Genomic DNA, 19010 nt, shown 5'->3' on the forward strand with positions numbered 1-19010 from the left:
TTTGCAAGAGCCTCACCATAGGTAAATGTCCTGTCTTTCATGGTCAAGTGGTAGAAGATTGATTATAATTGAACAGCCTGTCATCTGTTCCTACATTTCAACCATCTGAGAGCTGCTCTTTGCTTTCTCATGTGCTCTTGTGCCAGAAATCACACTTAAGTTTTCTTTGAGCGCCTAAATTGGCTGACAGTCAGGGAATCAATATATCCTGTTGCACAGTGTTCAAAGCTGCTATTGAGAGAAAAGTAACACTAAAGATGTGTTTCCTTGCAGGATAGTGCAGAATTGATCACTTCTCTGCTTCACAGTGGAGCTGACATACAGCAGGTTGGGTATGGCGGCCTCACTGCCCTGCATATTGCTACAATTGCTGGTCACCTGGAGGTAAGTCATATCTTGGCCACCTGTGAAAACAAACCTACCTCTTTGGATTCTTGTTTTCAAATGGTGGCTTTTGAGATTCTAGGAGTTGGTTTAATTTTAACTAATGAACACACACACATTTCTTTTGGGGTTCAAATTAAGCTATATAAATATTCTTTTGATAGTAAATTCAGGCTATTTTGTAACAGTGTAATCAAACATCAATTAATATAAAGATGGCTGGATATACAGAGGCTATATAGCAGTGATTAAAAGCATAGGTATTGGAGTCAGGCAACTGTTTCCACCACTTGCTATATTTACCTCAAGCAAGTTACTGTACCTTCAGACACCTCTGTTTTCCTCATTTATAAAATAGAAATAGTGATAAGCCTATTGTAATGATTAAATTAGATAATCGGTATAAAGCACTTTGCAGATTGCTTCATTCATGGTAAGGACTCAATGAAAAATTATTCATTAATTCATTCATGTGTGCATTATTTGATTTATTAAGCATCTGTTGTGTGCCAGATACTGTTCTAGTTACTGAGGTGACAGTAGCAAGTAAAACAGGCAATTTTTTGAAATTTAGTTGTAGTGTTGTCTATCCCTCTAGGTGTACACAAAGCACCAAGCTGATCTCCCTGTGCTAGGCGGCTACTTCCCACTAGCTATCTATAAGGAAACAATAAGGAAAAAACAAACAATAAGGAAAAAATATTATATAATGTTAGTAGTGATTACAAGAAAAATAATAAAATGAGGTAAAATGAAAGCAGAGTGAAGAAGTGGGCACCATTTTAAATAAGCTATATAGTGAAGCTATCATTAATATATATAGTAGTATCTGCAAAGGCCCTGGGGCAGAAAATAGCTAAGTGTATTGGAGGGGCATGAGTGAGCCAAAGTCACTAGTGTATATGGGCTGGAGGCAGAGTGATGGAGACAAAGTCAGGTGATGGTTACAAACAAGATTGCAGTGTTTTAAAGGCCAGAGGAGGGACTCTGGCTCTTATCTTAAACTTAATTGTTGAAATATTAATTTCATATATGCAGAGCACTTTAATTTACATTATTTGTTTAATTTACTGAACAGATCCTCATGAAATTGTTTTTATTGTCACTGCCATTTAGTAGATATAAAACAAAGGCTCTGTACAGTAATTGTTTTTACAGATTACAAAGTCATTGAGAAAAAAAAGCCATGTTTGGAATCTTGGTCATTTTACTCAAACTTCCATGATTTTCACACTCTATTAATTGTGGTAATCACATGTAAGCTCAACAGTGTAATAAATGAGCAGTCTTACGTCTTCATTATTAAGTAGTTAGCTATTTCTCCCTTTTAGTCATGTTACAAGTGTACTTTCCTTACTTACACACACATGCACAATTGTGAACAAATAGAGCTGCATATAAAATCATAAATAAAACCTGTAAAATAGGTGTGAGTCATCCCTCTTAACAGTGTCAAGTTGAAGGGCTTTTCATTCAATAAATATTAATATATCTCAGTGGGAGCGAAATAGTTTCCTTCATGCTGACATTTCCACTCCTTACTATATTTCCCCGAAAATAAATTATCTTATTTCCCAGAAAATAAATCTTTCTTATGATATTTATTATAAATATAAATGAATTTATATTACTTATTAAGAGAGGGGAAATCCCATTAGAATCACTTAAATGTAAATGGTTTCCAAAAAAGAAACCGAGGTTAGTGATAAAGGGAAGGTAATTATATGAAGTCTGGGTAGAAGAATTAATGAGGTAGACATTAAGTCCCAGTGACTAACACATTCAACCTCTTAATGCCAGGAAAATGACAGAAGTTTGGTTTTTTTTTTAACATCTTTATTGGAGTATAATTGCTTTACAATGGTGTGTTAGTTTCTGCTGTATAACAAAGTGAATCAGCTATATGTATACATATATCCCCATATATCCTCCCTCTTGTGTCTCCCTCCCACCCTCCCTATCCCATCCCTCTAGGTGTACACAAAGCACCGAGCTGATCTCCCTGTGCTAGGTGGCTGCTTCCCACTAGCTATCTATTTTACATTTGGTAGTGTATATATGTCCATGCCACTCTCTCACTTCATCCCAGCTTACCCTTCCCCCTCCCCGTGTCCTCAACTCTGTTCTCTGTGTCTGCGTCTTTATTCCTGTCCTTCCCCTAGGTTCTTCAGAACCTTTTTTTTTTTTTTTAGATTCCATATATATGTGTTAGCATATGGTATTTGTTCTTCTCTTTGTGACTAACTTCTCTTTGTATGACAGTCTCTAGGTCCATCCACCTCACTACAAATAACTCAATTTTGTTTCTTTATGGCTAAGTAATATTCTATTGTATATATGTGCCACATCTTCTTTTCAGAATATGTTTTGCAAAACAAAATCCTTTTTGTCTATTACTGAGCTAATCACATTTTTGAGTGATAGAATTATAACAGGGTCAAAAACAAGGTGGTTAAGAGCTTGGTCTCTTCATCTTCTATTCAAATAACTGTTTTCTTGCTTTATCATAGTATGGAAGGAGATATTATATTGATTCTACCACCCTTAGGGCAAATTTTACCAAAATAATTCCAAATAGATCTCTACTCTTGTCTCATGGTTCTCCATGGGTTCTCCAACTTCCTTCATTAGCTCTGGTATAACATTTAATGACTTTTATAGTCAATCATGGATACTGCATAAAGCAGGTATATATACATTAGTCTTTATTCTCTTCTTATCTAATGAGCTAATTAAGTTACAGATCATATAGGAAAATGGTATCCAAAAAACCTGAAAGCATCATATTCAAAATACAGAATTTTTTTAATTTGAATTATTTCCTTCACAGCTGTTAATTGCAATACCCACTTTTAATGCATTTCCCCACACACACACTCATTCATCCATTTAGCAAATATATTTGAGCCTCTACTTTTTCCATAACATTGTGCTAGAATATGGGAATGATACAAGAAAATAAGGCATAGTTTTTCCCCCTAAAGACTTTATAGTATAGCTGGACACACAAAATAAATACACAAGAAAGTTTATATAAGAAATTCAAAAGTAAAATATCAATATAGTCATAACTATAGAAGAGAAAGAGTCAAAGATCAGAGTGAGTTTGATATTAGGAATAATTAGAAATAGGATCATTACATAGCAAGGAATGGCAAAGAACACAAATTTAGAAGTGTTAGGATTTTACTGGGAATAGAGATCAAGGCGGACTAGAAGATTTAGGGAAGGATTTATGAGAGGTGGTTTGAAATTGGGCTGAACTTTGAAAAGTGGTAAGAACTGGACATAGAAAAGAAGAGGAATCATGTCTAAAACTGAGGACAAATGAGTCGAATACATTTAGGGGACAGTGAATAGAATGATAGCATGAAACAGATTGTGAAGGGTCCTTGTAGGATGTTAGGAATGGACCAGACTAAAGAAACTGAAGGGCTTACCTGATGGCGCAGTGGTTGAGAGTCCGCCTGCCGATGCAGGGGACACGGGTTCGTGCCCCGGTCCAGGAAGATCCCACATGACACAGAGCGGCTGGCCCGTGAGCCATGGCCGCTGAACCTGTGCGTCCAGAGCCTGTGCTCCACAACGGGAGAGGCCACAACAGTGAGAGGCCCACATACCGCAAAAAAAAAAAAAAAAAAAAAAACTGAAAATGGAAATCCAAGGAGTTTAACTCAATTCAATAAGCAACTATTATAGTTTATGATGTACAATACACAAGACTATATGGTGTGGTAGATAAACAGATGAATAAAACACAGAAGTTCCCACTCTTAAAGACACTTACAGCCAATAGGATTTTTTTCCACTAGGAAATGAGGAGCCATTGAGACTTTTTGAGCAAGAGAATGATTGGAGACATGATAAATAATGTGTTGAAGAGGATTTCTCTGACTTCAGTATTTAGTGTGGATTCCAGAGTGATGATATGGTGATTAAATAGACAAAGATAAAGGATTGGGTAAAGGATTCAATTCTGAGGAAAAACCAGTTACCTCCAGACACGTTGATTTGCTGATCACGTACAAATTTTCAAGTGGAAATGTTTGTTAATCATTTAAAAATATACAACTAGTATTCAGTGGAGAAGTTGGGACTTAATGAAAGTTTTTGGAAATTATATGTGATATTTGCAGCCATAACAGTAGCTGAAATTTGGCCAAGGACTAAGCCTAAGAGAACATCCACAGAGACTTTAGGAATTACTGAATAGCCTTTGAGGAGACAAAGAAGGATTGGTCAGAGTGGTATGAGGGAAACAAGGATAATATAGTCTCACAATAATTAAGGGTATAGAGAGTTTCAATAGATAAAGATCCTGGGTATCATATGGTGTAGAAATGTTGAGTGCAATAGGGTAAAATATACATAATAGTATTTATTTGCTATACCAAAAATTTAGATGCTTATTCCACTCCTAGTTTTTACTCTTGGTTAGCAGGAATGGTGGCAATGGATCAGTGGGAGTTTCCTTTCATTAGTAGTCACTTTCCTTTATTGCCCACATTTTTCTGTGAAACAATAACTGATGCTAAGTCTGACAGGCCTCTTTGTCTACGCATATCAAATTCAGACCCTCCATTAGTGTCTCAAGTGTGTTTGTCCTCCCATAATTGTAAATTCTATTAAACAATTTTACAATAAAATTTACATTGACTAGGCAGCTGTCTTCTTCAATAATAGAGGAGAACACGTGCTGCAAACTCCTAGACATGCTGACTGCAATTTGAGACTCAGATTTAGATTTACTGTGCTCTGAAAAGCAGGCAAATATTGGTTGTCCTGAGTCTCACTACTTCTCCCTGACTAATTTATCCACCTATCAATACATATGCCTGTGCTGCTTTATACAAGGCCGGAGATTCTGTCGACAATCAATGAACATGCATTAAACCCTCTTCTCCCCTTTGAGTCCGGAGGGTACATGAGTCATATACTCTCTCAAGCATGGAAAATGAGAACAATTAACTAACATGTGATAGTGTTTTATCATTCACATACATTTGTCATTTGGTTCACCTGTGAGATAGTTACCTTTAGACTCAGTTTACCAGTGAGGAAACTGAGGATTGAAGAAGTTAAATGACTTCCACAGGACCATGCAGATAATAAATAAATGAGATGGATAGGACTCAAACCTGGTTATATGACTTCACATCTGTAGTTTTGTAAATAAAAAAAACAATTACTCCCTTATGACTCTTGTATGTATTGCTGAAACAGGGCTTGCAGCCATAAGACACTAAACAAGTATTGAGAAAATGAAACAGAAACTGAATATGTTACTATCTAAGGCCCAGATATTGCTACATGTACAATTAAAGCAGTATTAATTGATTCAAGTATAACTGTATATGGCCCTTAGTAAATGGGCATAAGAACCCATGGAGATATAATGCATGTATGTGAGCATTCAATACACACACATACCCTCACATGCACACACATACATACACCCCAAGTGTATACACCCCACTTCATACTTAGTCTCGAGTATCTCTTTTAAAAGCTGTTACACTTTGGTGTTTCATGCGTCGTTTCTGCAGTTATCAGGAGACAAATCAATTATGTGTAGCTTTAGGCAACTGAATAACAAAGAGAAAAGCATGTCTGGGATGATGCAATATATAATGTATAGGGACTATGGAGTGTTTTCTTTTTCACAGAAAGGCATAGTTTCATATATACTTTGTGCAGGTGATAATATTATTTTCATAGTTGAATTTATTCTATCCTACTTCATCCCATTTTTGGATTGTAAGCACTTACTCAAGCACTGCTTCACAAATGCTTCCCAGTTCTTTTGGAATTTATCTGATTTCAAGGAAATGTTGTTGATGTTGTTCCAGTTCATTCTTAACTAAATCATCTGAATGTTTCAGGAGAGAGTTTTGTATACCAAGAAGCTTCTGACCCTGTTATTTCTTTTAAAATGGCTTGAGTTTTCTTTCCAAAGGCACAAACAAGTGAATTCTTGGAATTATAAAATGTGGTTTCTCTCTCTCTCTCTCTCTCTCTCTCTCTCCCTTTTAAAGAGATAATGTACTCATGAGTTTTATAGCTTAAAAGTATCAGATATGCCTCCAGTTTTTGACTAGGCAATAATCCCTTATGAACTTCATCTGGAATCAGAAAACTGACTTCATCCTCATTCGAGATTTTAATCCTCATTTCCCAGATTTTAATCCTCATTTCCCAGATGAAAAAACTGAGGCAGAGAGGAGTTATGTAACTTGTCCAAGGTGACAGAGCTAATAATTGGAAGAGTGGGTGTTTACATGCTGTGTGGTGTCAGAGCCAGCTCTCACAATGCTACACTGCCCTTCTTTTAATCCAAACAGCAACTTCTCAGCCCACTTGACCAGAATTTAAGCTTTGGAAATGGTAGATAGAATTTAAATGTTGGGGAAATGTGCTCTATTCTCAGCTCTGAATTGTCTCAAAGACTAAGCACATCAAGGTATTCTGGTGCCTCTTTATATGAAACCCATTCTTCTAAGCTCTATTCCTTATCTCTGATATTTCTGCATTACATTTTAAAACAGCTTTGTTGAGATAAAATTTACATGCCACGTAGGTCACCCATTTAAATGTACAATTCAATGGTTTTTTTAGCAAATTCACAGAATTGTATAATCATCACTATAATTTTAGAACATTTTTATCACCCAAAAGGAAATGTAATATCCAATAGCCATCAGTCCCATCTACCCTTCACTGCTTAGACCTAGACAACCACTAGCATACTGTCCCTCTCTATAGTTTTGGCTATTCTAGACATTTCATATAAATGGAATCATAAAATATGTGATCTTTTGTGATTGACTTCTTTTATTTAGCATAACATTTTCCAGGTTTATTTATTTCAACAGGGTTGATTTATATCAGAATCATGTTATAATTATAAATGCCTTTATTTAGCAAAACAGCAAAATGTATACAGTTCAACCAGTAGTGTAACTGGAGTTCTTTTCAACTACTCCTCTATTTTCATTATAAATTGATGCTGGAAGAAAAATTTCAACTAAACCTTCAGGTTCTAAACCTGCATTATGTAGTCACAGCATGTGTTCAAGTTGTCAGGCTAGGAACACCTCCATTAGGGAAAGTGGCCAAGTAGGGCCTCTTCCTGAATGGGTGTACCACCTCTTACATGCTAGATAAGGCCCCTGTTCAAGATTATCAATTCCCCTGCCTACCATAGACTCACTCTTTAGATTTTGAAGCAGTTATAAATTTTAGGGCATCTCTGTAAAAATGCAAAATTTCCTAATCCTTGAGGTTAGCTCTTATAGTTAAAATCTTAGTAATCAGTTCATACACTAAAACCTTGCTAATTGAAATATGATCCACTGACCAGCAATGTAGGATCATCAGGGAACTAGTTAAAAAATAGAATCTCAGACCTACCTAAAGTCAGCACTCTAACAAGATTCCCAGGTGATTGATATACATATTCAAATTTAAGAAACACTACCCTAAAAAGTATTAGGAGAAATAAGATTTAAAGATATCTGAGAGAAAGGTAGCTTGAAAATATGAATGAATAATTAGTAAGAGGTACCACCTTCATTTGTTTTACAATTTTGCTTTTGGCTGACCCCAATTCAAATTATTTTAATAACTTTTGAAGCATCATTCAGGGCTTCTTCTAGAGCTCAGGATAATGACTACTCACTATGTGTAACATGTACCTCGTACTATGACACCTAGTAGGCACTCTATGCATATTAACCTCTCTTTTCCTTTCTGAGATGTAAAATCTTATAGGAGCGGCATTTAATATAAATGAAAGTTTAAAATATAATGGAGATACAACACAATAATTATAAATAACCCAGTTAAAACATAGGCTCAGGATTTGAACTGACATTTCTCCAAAGAAGGTATACAAATGGCCAAGAAGCACATGAAATGATGTCCATCATTAGTCATTAGGGAAAAGCAAGTTAAAACCACAGTGATATACCACATCATATCCAGTAAGATGAATATAATAAAATAAATCATATCAAGAATTGGTAAGGATATGGAGAAATTGGAACACACATACATTATTGATGGGAAGATAAAATGGTACAGCTGCTTTGGAACAGTGTGGCAGTTCCTGAAGAAGTAAAACAGAATTACTATAGAACCCAGTAATTCCACTTTAGGTATATACCCAAGACACACGAAAACTTGTACATGAACGTTCATACCATTATTATTCATGATAATCAAAGAGTAGAAACAAATGTATATCAGCTGATGAGTGAATAAATAAAATTTGATATATCCATCCTATGGAATTTTATTCATCAATAAAAAGGAATGAAGTACTGATACATGCTACAACATAGTTGAACCCTGGAAATGCCATTAACTTGTGAACGCTGTTGTGGTAGGAGGGGTGTAATGGACTTATTTTTTAACATCCATGATTATTTATGTGTATATTTGTAGCTGGGCAAAAGGGTATGTGAATTTTATATTTTGATAATTATTTCCAAAAAGCCTTTCAAAAAGTGGATTTATTTACCTTTTACAGTATGAATACCTGCTTTCCTTTGCATAAAATAGCAATATCTATTATCTTTCCCAATTATATAAATAATAAAATCTTGTTAAGTATAAGGGATTGAGGTTTTTTTAATTGATACACTGTTGATTCTTTGAATTCCTTATCCTATAGGCTGCCTATTTTTGTATTAACTTTTTTTTCTTACTGACTTGGAAGATACCCTTGTACGTTGAGGATTTAAGCTTTGTCATATCTGTTGCATACTATTTTATTAGTTTCCTCTTTAAGCATTTTTTTATATATGCTTTCAAATTTATGTGACTAGATTTTTAATTTTTTGCTTTGTGGCCTCTGCTTAGAAATACTTGGTTCTTAAAGATTGTGTAAAAAGGAAATCACAAATATTTACCTCAAGTACTTTTAATTTTGTTTTCCCCCCTACATGTAGATTCTATCAGGAATGTCTTTTAGTATAAGGAATGAAATAGGAATTCAGTTTTTATTTTTCTCCCCAAAAGGTTATTCAGGTAGTCAAACAATATGTATTGAATACTCCTTATTTTCCCCTTTGTCTTCTATTTGGGTCTATCTGTGTATTCCAATGCTAATAGCAAACACAACTCTTTTATTAGTTAGTATACATTTAGGTTATGTTTTAATATCTAAAAGGGCAGGTACCTTCCCCTGGCACTTCTTTTTTTTCAGAATTTCCTGACTATTCTTACATTTTAAATTTTTGTATGAACTTTAGAGGCAGTAGATTACAATAGTAAAAAGCATGGACTCCAAATCCAGACTCCCTACATTTGAATCTCAGAAAATATCTGCCACTTACTAGCTGTATGCCATTGGGAAAGTCATTTATCCTTTCTGGGTCTCAGTTTTCTAATTTTAGAAAGGAGATTATATTATTACCCACCATGTTGGCTGTGTGTGTGTGTGTGTGTGTGTGTGTGTGTGTATTAAGTGACTTAATATATGTTAAGTCTTAGGCACTGCCTAGAACATAATTGCTAACAAAGTAGGCTATCATTTTTTTTTTTGTTCTTTTTTGTTTTTGTTTTTTTTTTTTTTTCTTTTTTGTTTTTGTTTTTTTTTTTTTTTCTTTTTTGTTTTTGTTTTTTTTTTTTTTTCTTTTTTGTTTTTGTTTTTTTTTTTTTTTCTTTTTTTTTTTTGTTCTATTTTGTTTCTGATTTTATTGTTATTTGCTTTTTTTTCCTAAGGAAAAAATGTGATGGTATCCTAACTAGGTTAAATCCTAATTTATATATTAATTTAGGAAAAATTAATAATCCCATAATATTGGGTCTTCCTATTCAAGAGCAATATGTTTCTTTCCATTTATTTAAGTTTCTGCAGAATATTTCCCTTGTGAGTTTGTTAAAATTTATTCCTAGGGATTTTATCTTTTAGCTGCTAATGCAAATGACATTGTTTTTTTTGTTTGTTTGTTTGCGGTATGCAGGCCTTTCACTGTTGTGGCCTCTCCCATTGCGGAGCACAGGCTCCAGATGCAGAGGCTCAGGGGCCATGGCTCACGGGCTCAGCTGCTCCGCAGCATGTGGGATCTTCCCTTACCGGGGCACGAACCCGTGTCCCCTGCATCGGCAGGCGGACTCTCAACCACTGCACCACCAGGGAAGCCCCACTGTATTTTTTTAATTTGTTATAGTTTATATATAGGAAACTTTATTGATTATTGATTTTTAATTTTATAACCATTGAACTTACTGATTTATTGTTTCAAGTAGATATCTTAGGTGAGTCTTTTGTATATTCCTGGTTGACAATTATATCTCCTAGATGTGGTAATAATATTGCTTCCTTCTAATAATTAAAATCTTGTTTTTCTCTTTCCTAATTGCATTGGCTGATGCTTCCAGAACAATTGTCATTCTTCCATTGAATGATTTTGTACTCCTAGAGTGATACAATTGGTCAAGGCACATTATTCTCTTAGCCTGCTACTAAACTTGTTTTGCTAATATTTCATAAGTGAAGTTAGTCTATGGTTTTCTTTTTTGTGTTATTATATTAGTTTGCTAGGTCTTCCATAACAAAATACCACAGACTAGATGACTTAAATAACAATTTATTTTCTCACAGTTTGGAAGCTAAAAGTTCAAGATCAAGGTGTAGGCAGGTTTTGCTTCTTCTGAAGCTTCTCTCCTTGGCTTGCAGATGGCCTTCTTGCTGCATGTTCACATGGTTGTATTGGTGTACAGATGTCTGGTGTCTCTCTCTCTCTGTCCTAATCTCCTCTTCTTATAAGGATACCAGTTGTATTGGATTAGGGACCACCGTAACTTAATTATGTCTTTAAAGATCTTATCTCAGAATACAATTACATTCTGAGGTACTGGGGTTTAGGGCTTCAACATATGAATTTGACAGAGTTCAGGACCCATTCAGTCCATTGCAATGATCTTTGTTGGGCTTTGGAATCAATGCTGGATTTGTAAAAAAGTTTAGAAACTTTCTCTCACTGGGTCCGTCTGTCTGTATTTCTTTCTCTGAGATTCTGGTATGTAACTCTGTGATTTCACAGTATGCAGCACTGTTAACTTATCTCTGATTTCTCCCAAATTTTGCAGACAGAGGAACAAATCCTATATGAACATAATGGGCTACCACAATTCAGGTACAAAAAGCATAGGCAAGGACCAACTATACCAGTCAATGCACATCATTATAAATTATTGCTTAAATATTACTCTATCCATTAATGATGGATAGGTATTCTTATCACTATTCATTGGTATTAACTTTAAACTTGGTCTGAATAGTCATTTGCAGTTCCATGATGGCAAAGTCTGAGAAAGCTTCATGTCAAATTCGTTAAGTCTGAAACTAAACACACAGTCTTAAATAACTGAGACTTGATTTAGGAACACTATATCTTCTGTGGCATTCAAAAGTGGTTTTCTCAGAAGTCGAAGCCAGAAACTCTATGCTCCAGTTACTGAAGGTGCCCTGTGTTACAGAATACTGTTTATTAAAGGCAAGGAGGCAGTCTCCTACTGTCTAGGCTTTTGGTCTGGAAATTGAGACAAAATCATAGATCATGCCTCATAATCAGTAATTTTATGGTCTCAGAAACAATGCTTTAAGTATGTATTAATTGTAATAATGATGTAAGGGTATGCTAGCTAAGTGTCACTTTTCTTTTTCGCACCTAAGTCTTTGCCATAGATTCTATAAGCTATTATCAAACATTAAGTATTGCTTTCGGGGTAAGGTAAAAAAAAGCATAAGCAGGAAAACTTTATAGGCTAATAAAGATGTAAATGAGATGTTCATCAGCTTGCTACCCTAGAAAATGATGAAAGAAACATTACCTGAGAAATTAGATTTAAAGATTATTGCTAATCAAATCAATCTGAATTAGAAATCCCTTTGTTAACAGTGTTTTTTGTGAATTTGCCTCTCTATGCCAATGCTTCTATGCACTGAATTGATTCCAAATGATTCCATTCTATGCACTGAATAGGTCCTTCATACATTAAAAGAAGATAGATAGATAGATAGATAGATAGATAGATGTAAATATAGATATAATGATCTTTATATATCATATATAATTCATATATAAATTATACAATTATCAGCTACAGAAATAATTTCCTTGTTAGGTATATAAGAAACAGCTATATATTTTGATGCATCTGCACTTAACTTTCTTTTCCCATGCCATACTCCCTACGGTATTTGAAAACTGAGTTTTGAATCAAGATTTCTATAGCTTGCTCAAGTCACATCCCCAAAGTTTCAGAGCCTCCAAGCTTCCTATGTCTCAGGAGGGCAAAAAAGTATTACTCTTCTTCCCCTCAATTAGGAATACATTGGAAGACCAATATTTTCTACCTGACCTTCAAATCCAACAGTAAATAGATAACAGTAAAGTAGATTGTGGGTGCCAAGTAACTTTCTCTCAGGAATGCTTCCTTCTGGGATGGTATTTAGGGAGTAGAGTCCTTTAAGTATTTTATCTTCTTTGAACATTGAGTGAGTTATTCTCCTTGATGACTCCCTTTGGTGGATATCCAAGAAACCTTTATAAATTTGCTGAGGTTAGGTAGAGTGAGAGTCTAGAACCCCCATGACGGGTCCTAGCAGCTACCCTCTCTCACAGCATCTCTTTTCTGAGATGCCCCTTAAGGGCACTTAGCACCTCTGCCTCATCACATGTTCCTGCACAACTGAATATCAGACAGATGTAGCTATTGTTAAGCATGGATCAATTAAGAAAGGCACATAAAGCCTTCTAGAGTTACTTTGAGAAGCAATTCAAGTGTAACTCCTTGTAGCATCTTTAACCTTGCTGCCCTTTTCCTTTTTTCTGTGCCCTGAAGCCAGCTACTAACTAACTTCCTAATCTCTGGGCTAAGCTATCCCATAATTACTGCAGATCTCCACACCTGGACAGGTCCTGACAGAAGTTGAAAAATCATTCTCATAATTCCCTCCTGAAAAGGTATGCATTGACTATCCAGGAAACTTGGAAGAAATTCCAAATTAAATAAGACAAAGGGCTATGAATGCAAATCTTTTGTCTAGAGCTGTAAAGGACTGTCTGTCATCCTCCTGTACTTCTTGTAGTAGACTCTGACTTATAAGGCTGTCCCCCAATACTTTATAGTTCACTTCATCCTAAAAACTAAAAATGTACCAGGTTCTCTAAAGCATGACTTTGATAAAGTCACTCCTCTGACCAAGAACCTTGGTGACTCCAAAATACACCCAGAAGTAATGACCCAGCTCTCCTACCTTTTCAGCCATGGGTCCTCATATTCTTCATTTTGCAACCCATGCTCTAAATTAAATTAAATGACCCATTTATATGCCCTGTGCTTTTTATCACACCATAGTTTCTTTATAGTTTGCCCCTCCCACCCATCCTCAAAGTTCAGCTAAAATGACACCTTCATGAAAATGTTGGATCCCTCTACCTTGAGGTGTTTCTATGCTCTTAACAAGCACAGCACTTTATACCTTTATTGTAGCATTTAATACTGTGTGTTTTATAAACATGGTTTTATTTGATTGTTTTATTATATATTTTTCTTGAGCATAGGAACTGCATGTTAAAATCCTTACAGCCTCACAGATACAAGTTTTGTGCTTTTGCATATAGTACACATTTTTAATAAATGTTTGTTGAATGACTAAGTTAATGTTTATTTAAGTGTTATTTTAGAAATTATACAAAATCATTTCTCCTCTCAATAAATGCAGAAGAGATTCTAATGATACCTTTTATGAGAAAAGTAGCTTACCAAATCACAAGCAACTTTTCTGAATAGCTTCATACAAATTACTCTTATAAATTCTATAAAATGAAGTATATAGCCTATGCAAACAAAACTAATGATCAAGTTTTACCTTTAAAATTTTTTCTCTGTCAATTCAGTATATCTTTTGACCTATTTAAAACATAAAGGAGGAATTTGGACTTAATCTAATGATGAAGCTTGACCCTAACAAAAGAGAGTAGTAGAATTTAAATTTAATTCTACTCTACAAAAAGGGAACATTCACTGTGAGATCTGCATGTCTCTCTATGACTTGGCTGAACTTTACTAATCCCCATTCTAATCAACAGTGTTGTCTCTAATCTAACATGAGAATTGTGCTCTCTGGCATAAAATCAGTTACTGACTCACAGTGCTGTGCTATCACACAGCCTCAACATTCATAGCTTGTGATCCATTTATGAAATGTCAAGATAAATAAAGATCTTTGGATTATTTATATCCACTTTTCCCCCCCGCTGATGTAATACTTAGAGAATTACTGTATGTCTAGTCCCTCTCCAGTTTGATTTTATATCTTTTAGTGTAATTGGTTGCCAAAGTGAATACACAACCTTTAAACTGATGATGCTAAGAAGGGTTGAAATGTGTTGTTCTAATACGGACTTAAAAAGTTAAGTTCTTCTAACTTTTCTGTGTTTTCCCTGTGAATCTCCTGGGAGTCAGGCAAACTTAGAATTTCCAGCTAAATAAGCACTTTCTGAGCATTTCCACATATGAGGTAATATACCAACTATGGAATGACAGGGATGTATGGGATGCATTCTTTGCTTAAGATATTTTGGCATTCTACATTTCTTTCTTTTTTCAAGAGATCAAGTCTGGGCCCTTGCTGGAATTATTATTGTGTCTAATTTTGGTAACTAAGCCTTTTGAATCTCTCTGAGCTTACATAACATTTGTAGTTGAACAAAACCCAGTACCAATATGTGAATAATAAATTTACCATTGAAACACTGCTGTCAAATTATGATAACTTCCTGCATTATTGGCCTTAAAATTTTGCATATGTTATGATCCAGCAAATCCACTTCTAGAAATTTATTTTATGGAAATTATAAGAAATTGAATTGCAAGTGTGCCCATGTAAGATAAGTAAGTAAAACAAGCTAAATGCCCAGCAATAAACACTGACTAAATCAAAAAGGTACTTGGTAATGAGAACCTACCGTATAGCTCAGGGAACTCTACTTAATGCTCTGTGGTGACCTAAATGGGAAGGAAGTCCAAAAAAGATGGGATGTATGTATATGTATAGCTGATTCACTTTGCTGTACAGTAGAAACTAACACAACATTGTAAAACAACTATACTTCAATAAAAATTAATTTAAAAAAGGTACATGGCACAGTGGGATAGTCTGCAGTCATTAAACATGACATTGTGGAAGGCTATACATTGACATGGAAAGAGGTAAACAAGGATTTGTGAAATATATAATGTTATTTAAGCTTACTTATTACATTTAAAGCTTTTTTCTATCTTATTACTATAGTGAATACATTTTCTTAAAAAAAAACTTTACAGAAATGACTATACAATTAATGGCTACCTCTCCCCAGTCATTGTTACCCGAAGGTAACTGCTTTTGATATTTTGATGGATATTCTTCAAGATATTTTCATATATACATATCTTCTTCAAAAATAGAATCATACCAAATGCTTCTAAAGCATCTTTTGCTTATTTGAAAAATACTTTGGACAGCTTTCCAACTGTGCAATACATTTTTTATCCTTTCTAAAATTTATTTTTATTGAGGAAATTATCATGCATATACAAGGATATATATAAACTTATAAGAGCTTTCTCATAAGAGCTTTATGTGACCTTCTGGTTTCATCTTGTTTCCCTAAAGTAATTGCTCTCTCTCTCTCTTTTGACTTATGATAACTATTCTCTTGCTTTCCTAGATATTATGTATATGTATGTGTACATGTATAACATCATGAATTATATTGTTTTTAATTTTTTATGTTTTGAGCATTGTGTAAATGAAATCACACACATAAAATTTTTGTGACTTAGTTTATTTTGTTCAACATTATATTTGTAAGATCCATGTTAATTTGTATAGCTGTGATTCATTTATTTTCCCACAATTTATTTATTCAATTTAATCTTGAATGGATATTTGAACAGATTTAAATAATTTTCTATTACAGACAAGGTTGTAGGATAATTTTTGTACATGTTTCCTGGAGTATTATCAAAAGATCTTCCCTAGGATATAAATCTAAGAATTGCTAGGTTATAGAGTATGTGAATGTTCAAGGAATTGAACTATTTTACAGTCCCACCCAGTGGATGACTGAATATGTGAGTGTTTTCTTGCTTCACATTGTCACCAACATGAGTATAGTAGACTTGTTTGTTCCCCCAAAATGGTGGCTATGGAACGCTGTTACATTTTGGTTTTTTTTTGTTTGTTTTTTTTTTTGCGGTACGCGGGCCTCTCATCGCTGTGGTTTCTCCCATTGCGGAGCACAGGCTCCAGACGCACAGGCTCAGCGGCCATGCCTCACGGGCCCAGCCACTCCGCGGCATATGGGATCCTCCCCGACCGGGGCACAAACCCACGTCCCCTCCATCGGCAGGCGGACTCCCAACCACTGCGCCACCAGGGAAGCCCTACATTTTGGTTTTAATTTGCATTTATCTGATTACTTATGAGATTGAACCTTTCTTATATGTATGTGGCTATTGGAGTTTACTCTTTCTGTGAAGTGCCTTTTTGTATTTTTCCATTGAATTGTAAGTCTACTTTAATTGATTCACTGGAATGATTTTCAATGTATTATGAATAATAATAATAGATTTATACATGTTTACAGGGGTTATTATGTGCCAGGAAATGTTCTAAGCACGTTATACAAATTATCTTGTTTTATCCAGGGGATAGACATCATTGTTAGTCTTGTTTTACAGATTAAGAAACTGAGATGTAGAATGGTTAACTAACTTTATGTAGGTCACATAGCTAGTAAGTGATGTAGATGGTGTTCTATCCTAGGTTGTATGACTTCACAATCCCTGACCTTAACCACTGTTATAAACTGCCTCTCCTTTCTCCTTTATGGTTGTATGTGCTATAAATGACTTCTCCTGATTTATGGTTAATGCTTGCATATAGTGTTCAAGAATCCCCCAGACCTAATTTCATGAAGCTATTTTCTTTTTAAGTTCTGCTGTTTGTCTTTAATATTAAGTGTTTTACCCATCTAAAATTGATTCCAGTTGATGGTGTGAGGTATGGGTCCAGCTTAATTTTTTTCTATGTTCAATTGTCTCAACATTTATTAACAAGCCTATATTTTCCTTATTGATGATCTACAATATCAACTCTGTGCTATATTGTGTCTATCTGTGAGTCCGCTTCTAGATTTTATTCTGTTCGATTGGTCAATTTGTCTATCCATAGAATATTATCACATTATCTTAATTAATAGAAAAAATCATAGACTTTCTATCTAAATATTCAAACATCACATAAAATTGCTTACAATATCCTCTTAGTAATTTTAGTTTTCTACAGTATCAATAGTGGTATATTCTTTTTCATTCCATTTCATTTCATTATTTTGGTGTCTCTTTTTACTTGTCACTCTTATCAGAAGTTTAGCAATTTTATAAGTCTTTTCAAAGAATCAACTTCTGGCGTCATTGTTTATTACATGTTTGTTTTCTTTTTCACCAACTTCTGCTTGTACCTTTCTTTCTTATCTTACCTTCAAATTTATTTGGGTTAATTTTTGCTATTTGTTTCCTAATTCCTTAAGGTGGATGCATAGCTTAACTCACTGATTTTTAGCCTTTTTCTAATAACTTTTAAGGCTATACGTCTCAATATTCTATTTTAACTATACTGTTCAAGTTTTGGTATGTCATATTTTGTTATTATTCAGTACAAAATATTTTCTTACTTCTACTCTGAATTCTTTTTGACCCACACATTAGTTAGAAGTAAGTTTCTGGGCTTCCCTGGTGGTGCAGTGGTTGGGAGTCCGGCTGCTGATGCAGGGAACACGGGTTCATGCCCTGGTCCGGGAGGATCCCACATGCCATGGAGTGGCTGGGCCCGTGAGCCATGGTCACTGAGCCTGCACGTCCGGAGCCTGTGCTCCTCAATGGGAGAGGCCGCAGCGGTGAGAGGCCCGCGTACTGCAAAAAAAAGAAGTAAGTTTCCAACTTTACAAACAATATTTTTTATTTACGCTTTTGTTATTAATTTTTAAGTTAATTTGCACCATGGTCAGAAACTTCATCATTAGTTTTCCCGGTAATATACTAAGTGTTGCTATATGGGCCAATATATGGTCAATGTTGTGACTGTTTCCTGTGCTCTTTCAATGAATATGCACTCTGCCATTGTTTGTTACTGTTTTTTTTTTTTTTTAAACATCTTTATTGGGGTATAATTGCTTTACAATGTTGTGTTAGTTTCTGCTTTATAACAAAGTGAATAAGTGTTTTGTGTGTGCCAATTAGGTCAAATATTTGTGTCCTTCATATTTTTTATATCCTTTTGGGTGGGGGGGCTTATTCTGTCAACTATGTGTTGAAATCTCCCACCATGACTGTGCATCTGTTTCTTGTTTTAATTCTGTAAGGTTTTTACCTAGTATATTTTGGTGCTATCTGTTATTAGGTATGCAGAAATTTAACATGATTATAGTTTCCTGGGGAAATGATCCTTTCGTTACAATGAATAGACCTTCTTTATCTCCTGCAATGCTTTGCTTTACCCAAGTAGTCTAATTTTTCTCACCAATTTTTCCTGCTTAGAATTTATTGGGCATATCTTTTTTTAT

The 19010-nt window shown here is 34.8% G+C and overlaps 1 protein-coding gene across 1 annotated transcript in view; it reads left to right on the top strand.

The window, feature by feature from the left end:
* TNNI3K (TNNI3 interacting kinase) overlaps positions 1–19010 on the top strand; it is a 279546-nt gene that overhangs the window by 31662 nt on the left and 228874 nt on the right. The window contains exon 5 of the mRNA XM_024734607.1: positions 274–384. Coding sequence (XP_024590375.1) covers positions 274–384 — 111 coding nt within the window. The remainder of the gene's footprint in view (positions 1–273; positions 385–19010) is intronic.

The sequence above is a fragment of the Neophocaena asiaeorientalis genome, unplaced genomic scaffold, assembly GCF_003031525.2.
Source record: "Neophocaena asiaeorientalis asiaeorientalis breed wild unplaced genomic scaffold, Neophocaena_asiaeorientalis_V1.1 scaffold15, whole genome shotgun sequence".
NCBI classification, from domain to species: Eukaryota; Metazoa; Chordata; class Mammalia; order Artiodactyla; family Phocoenidae; genus Neophocaena; species Neophocaena asiaeorientalis.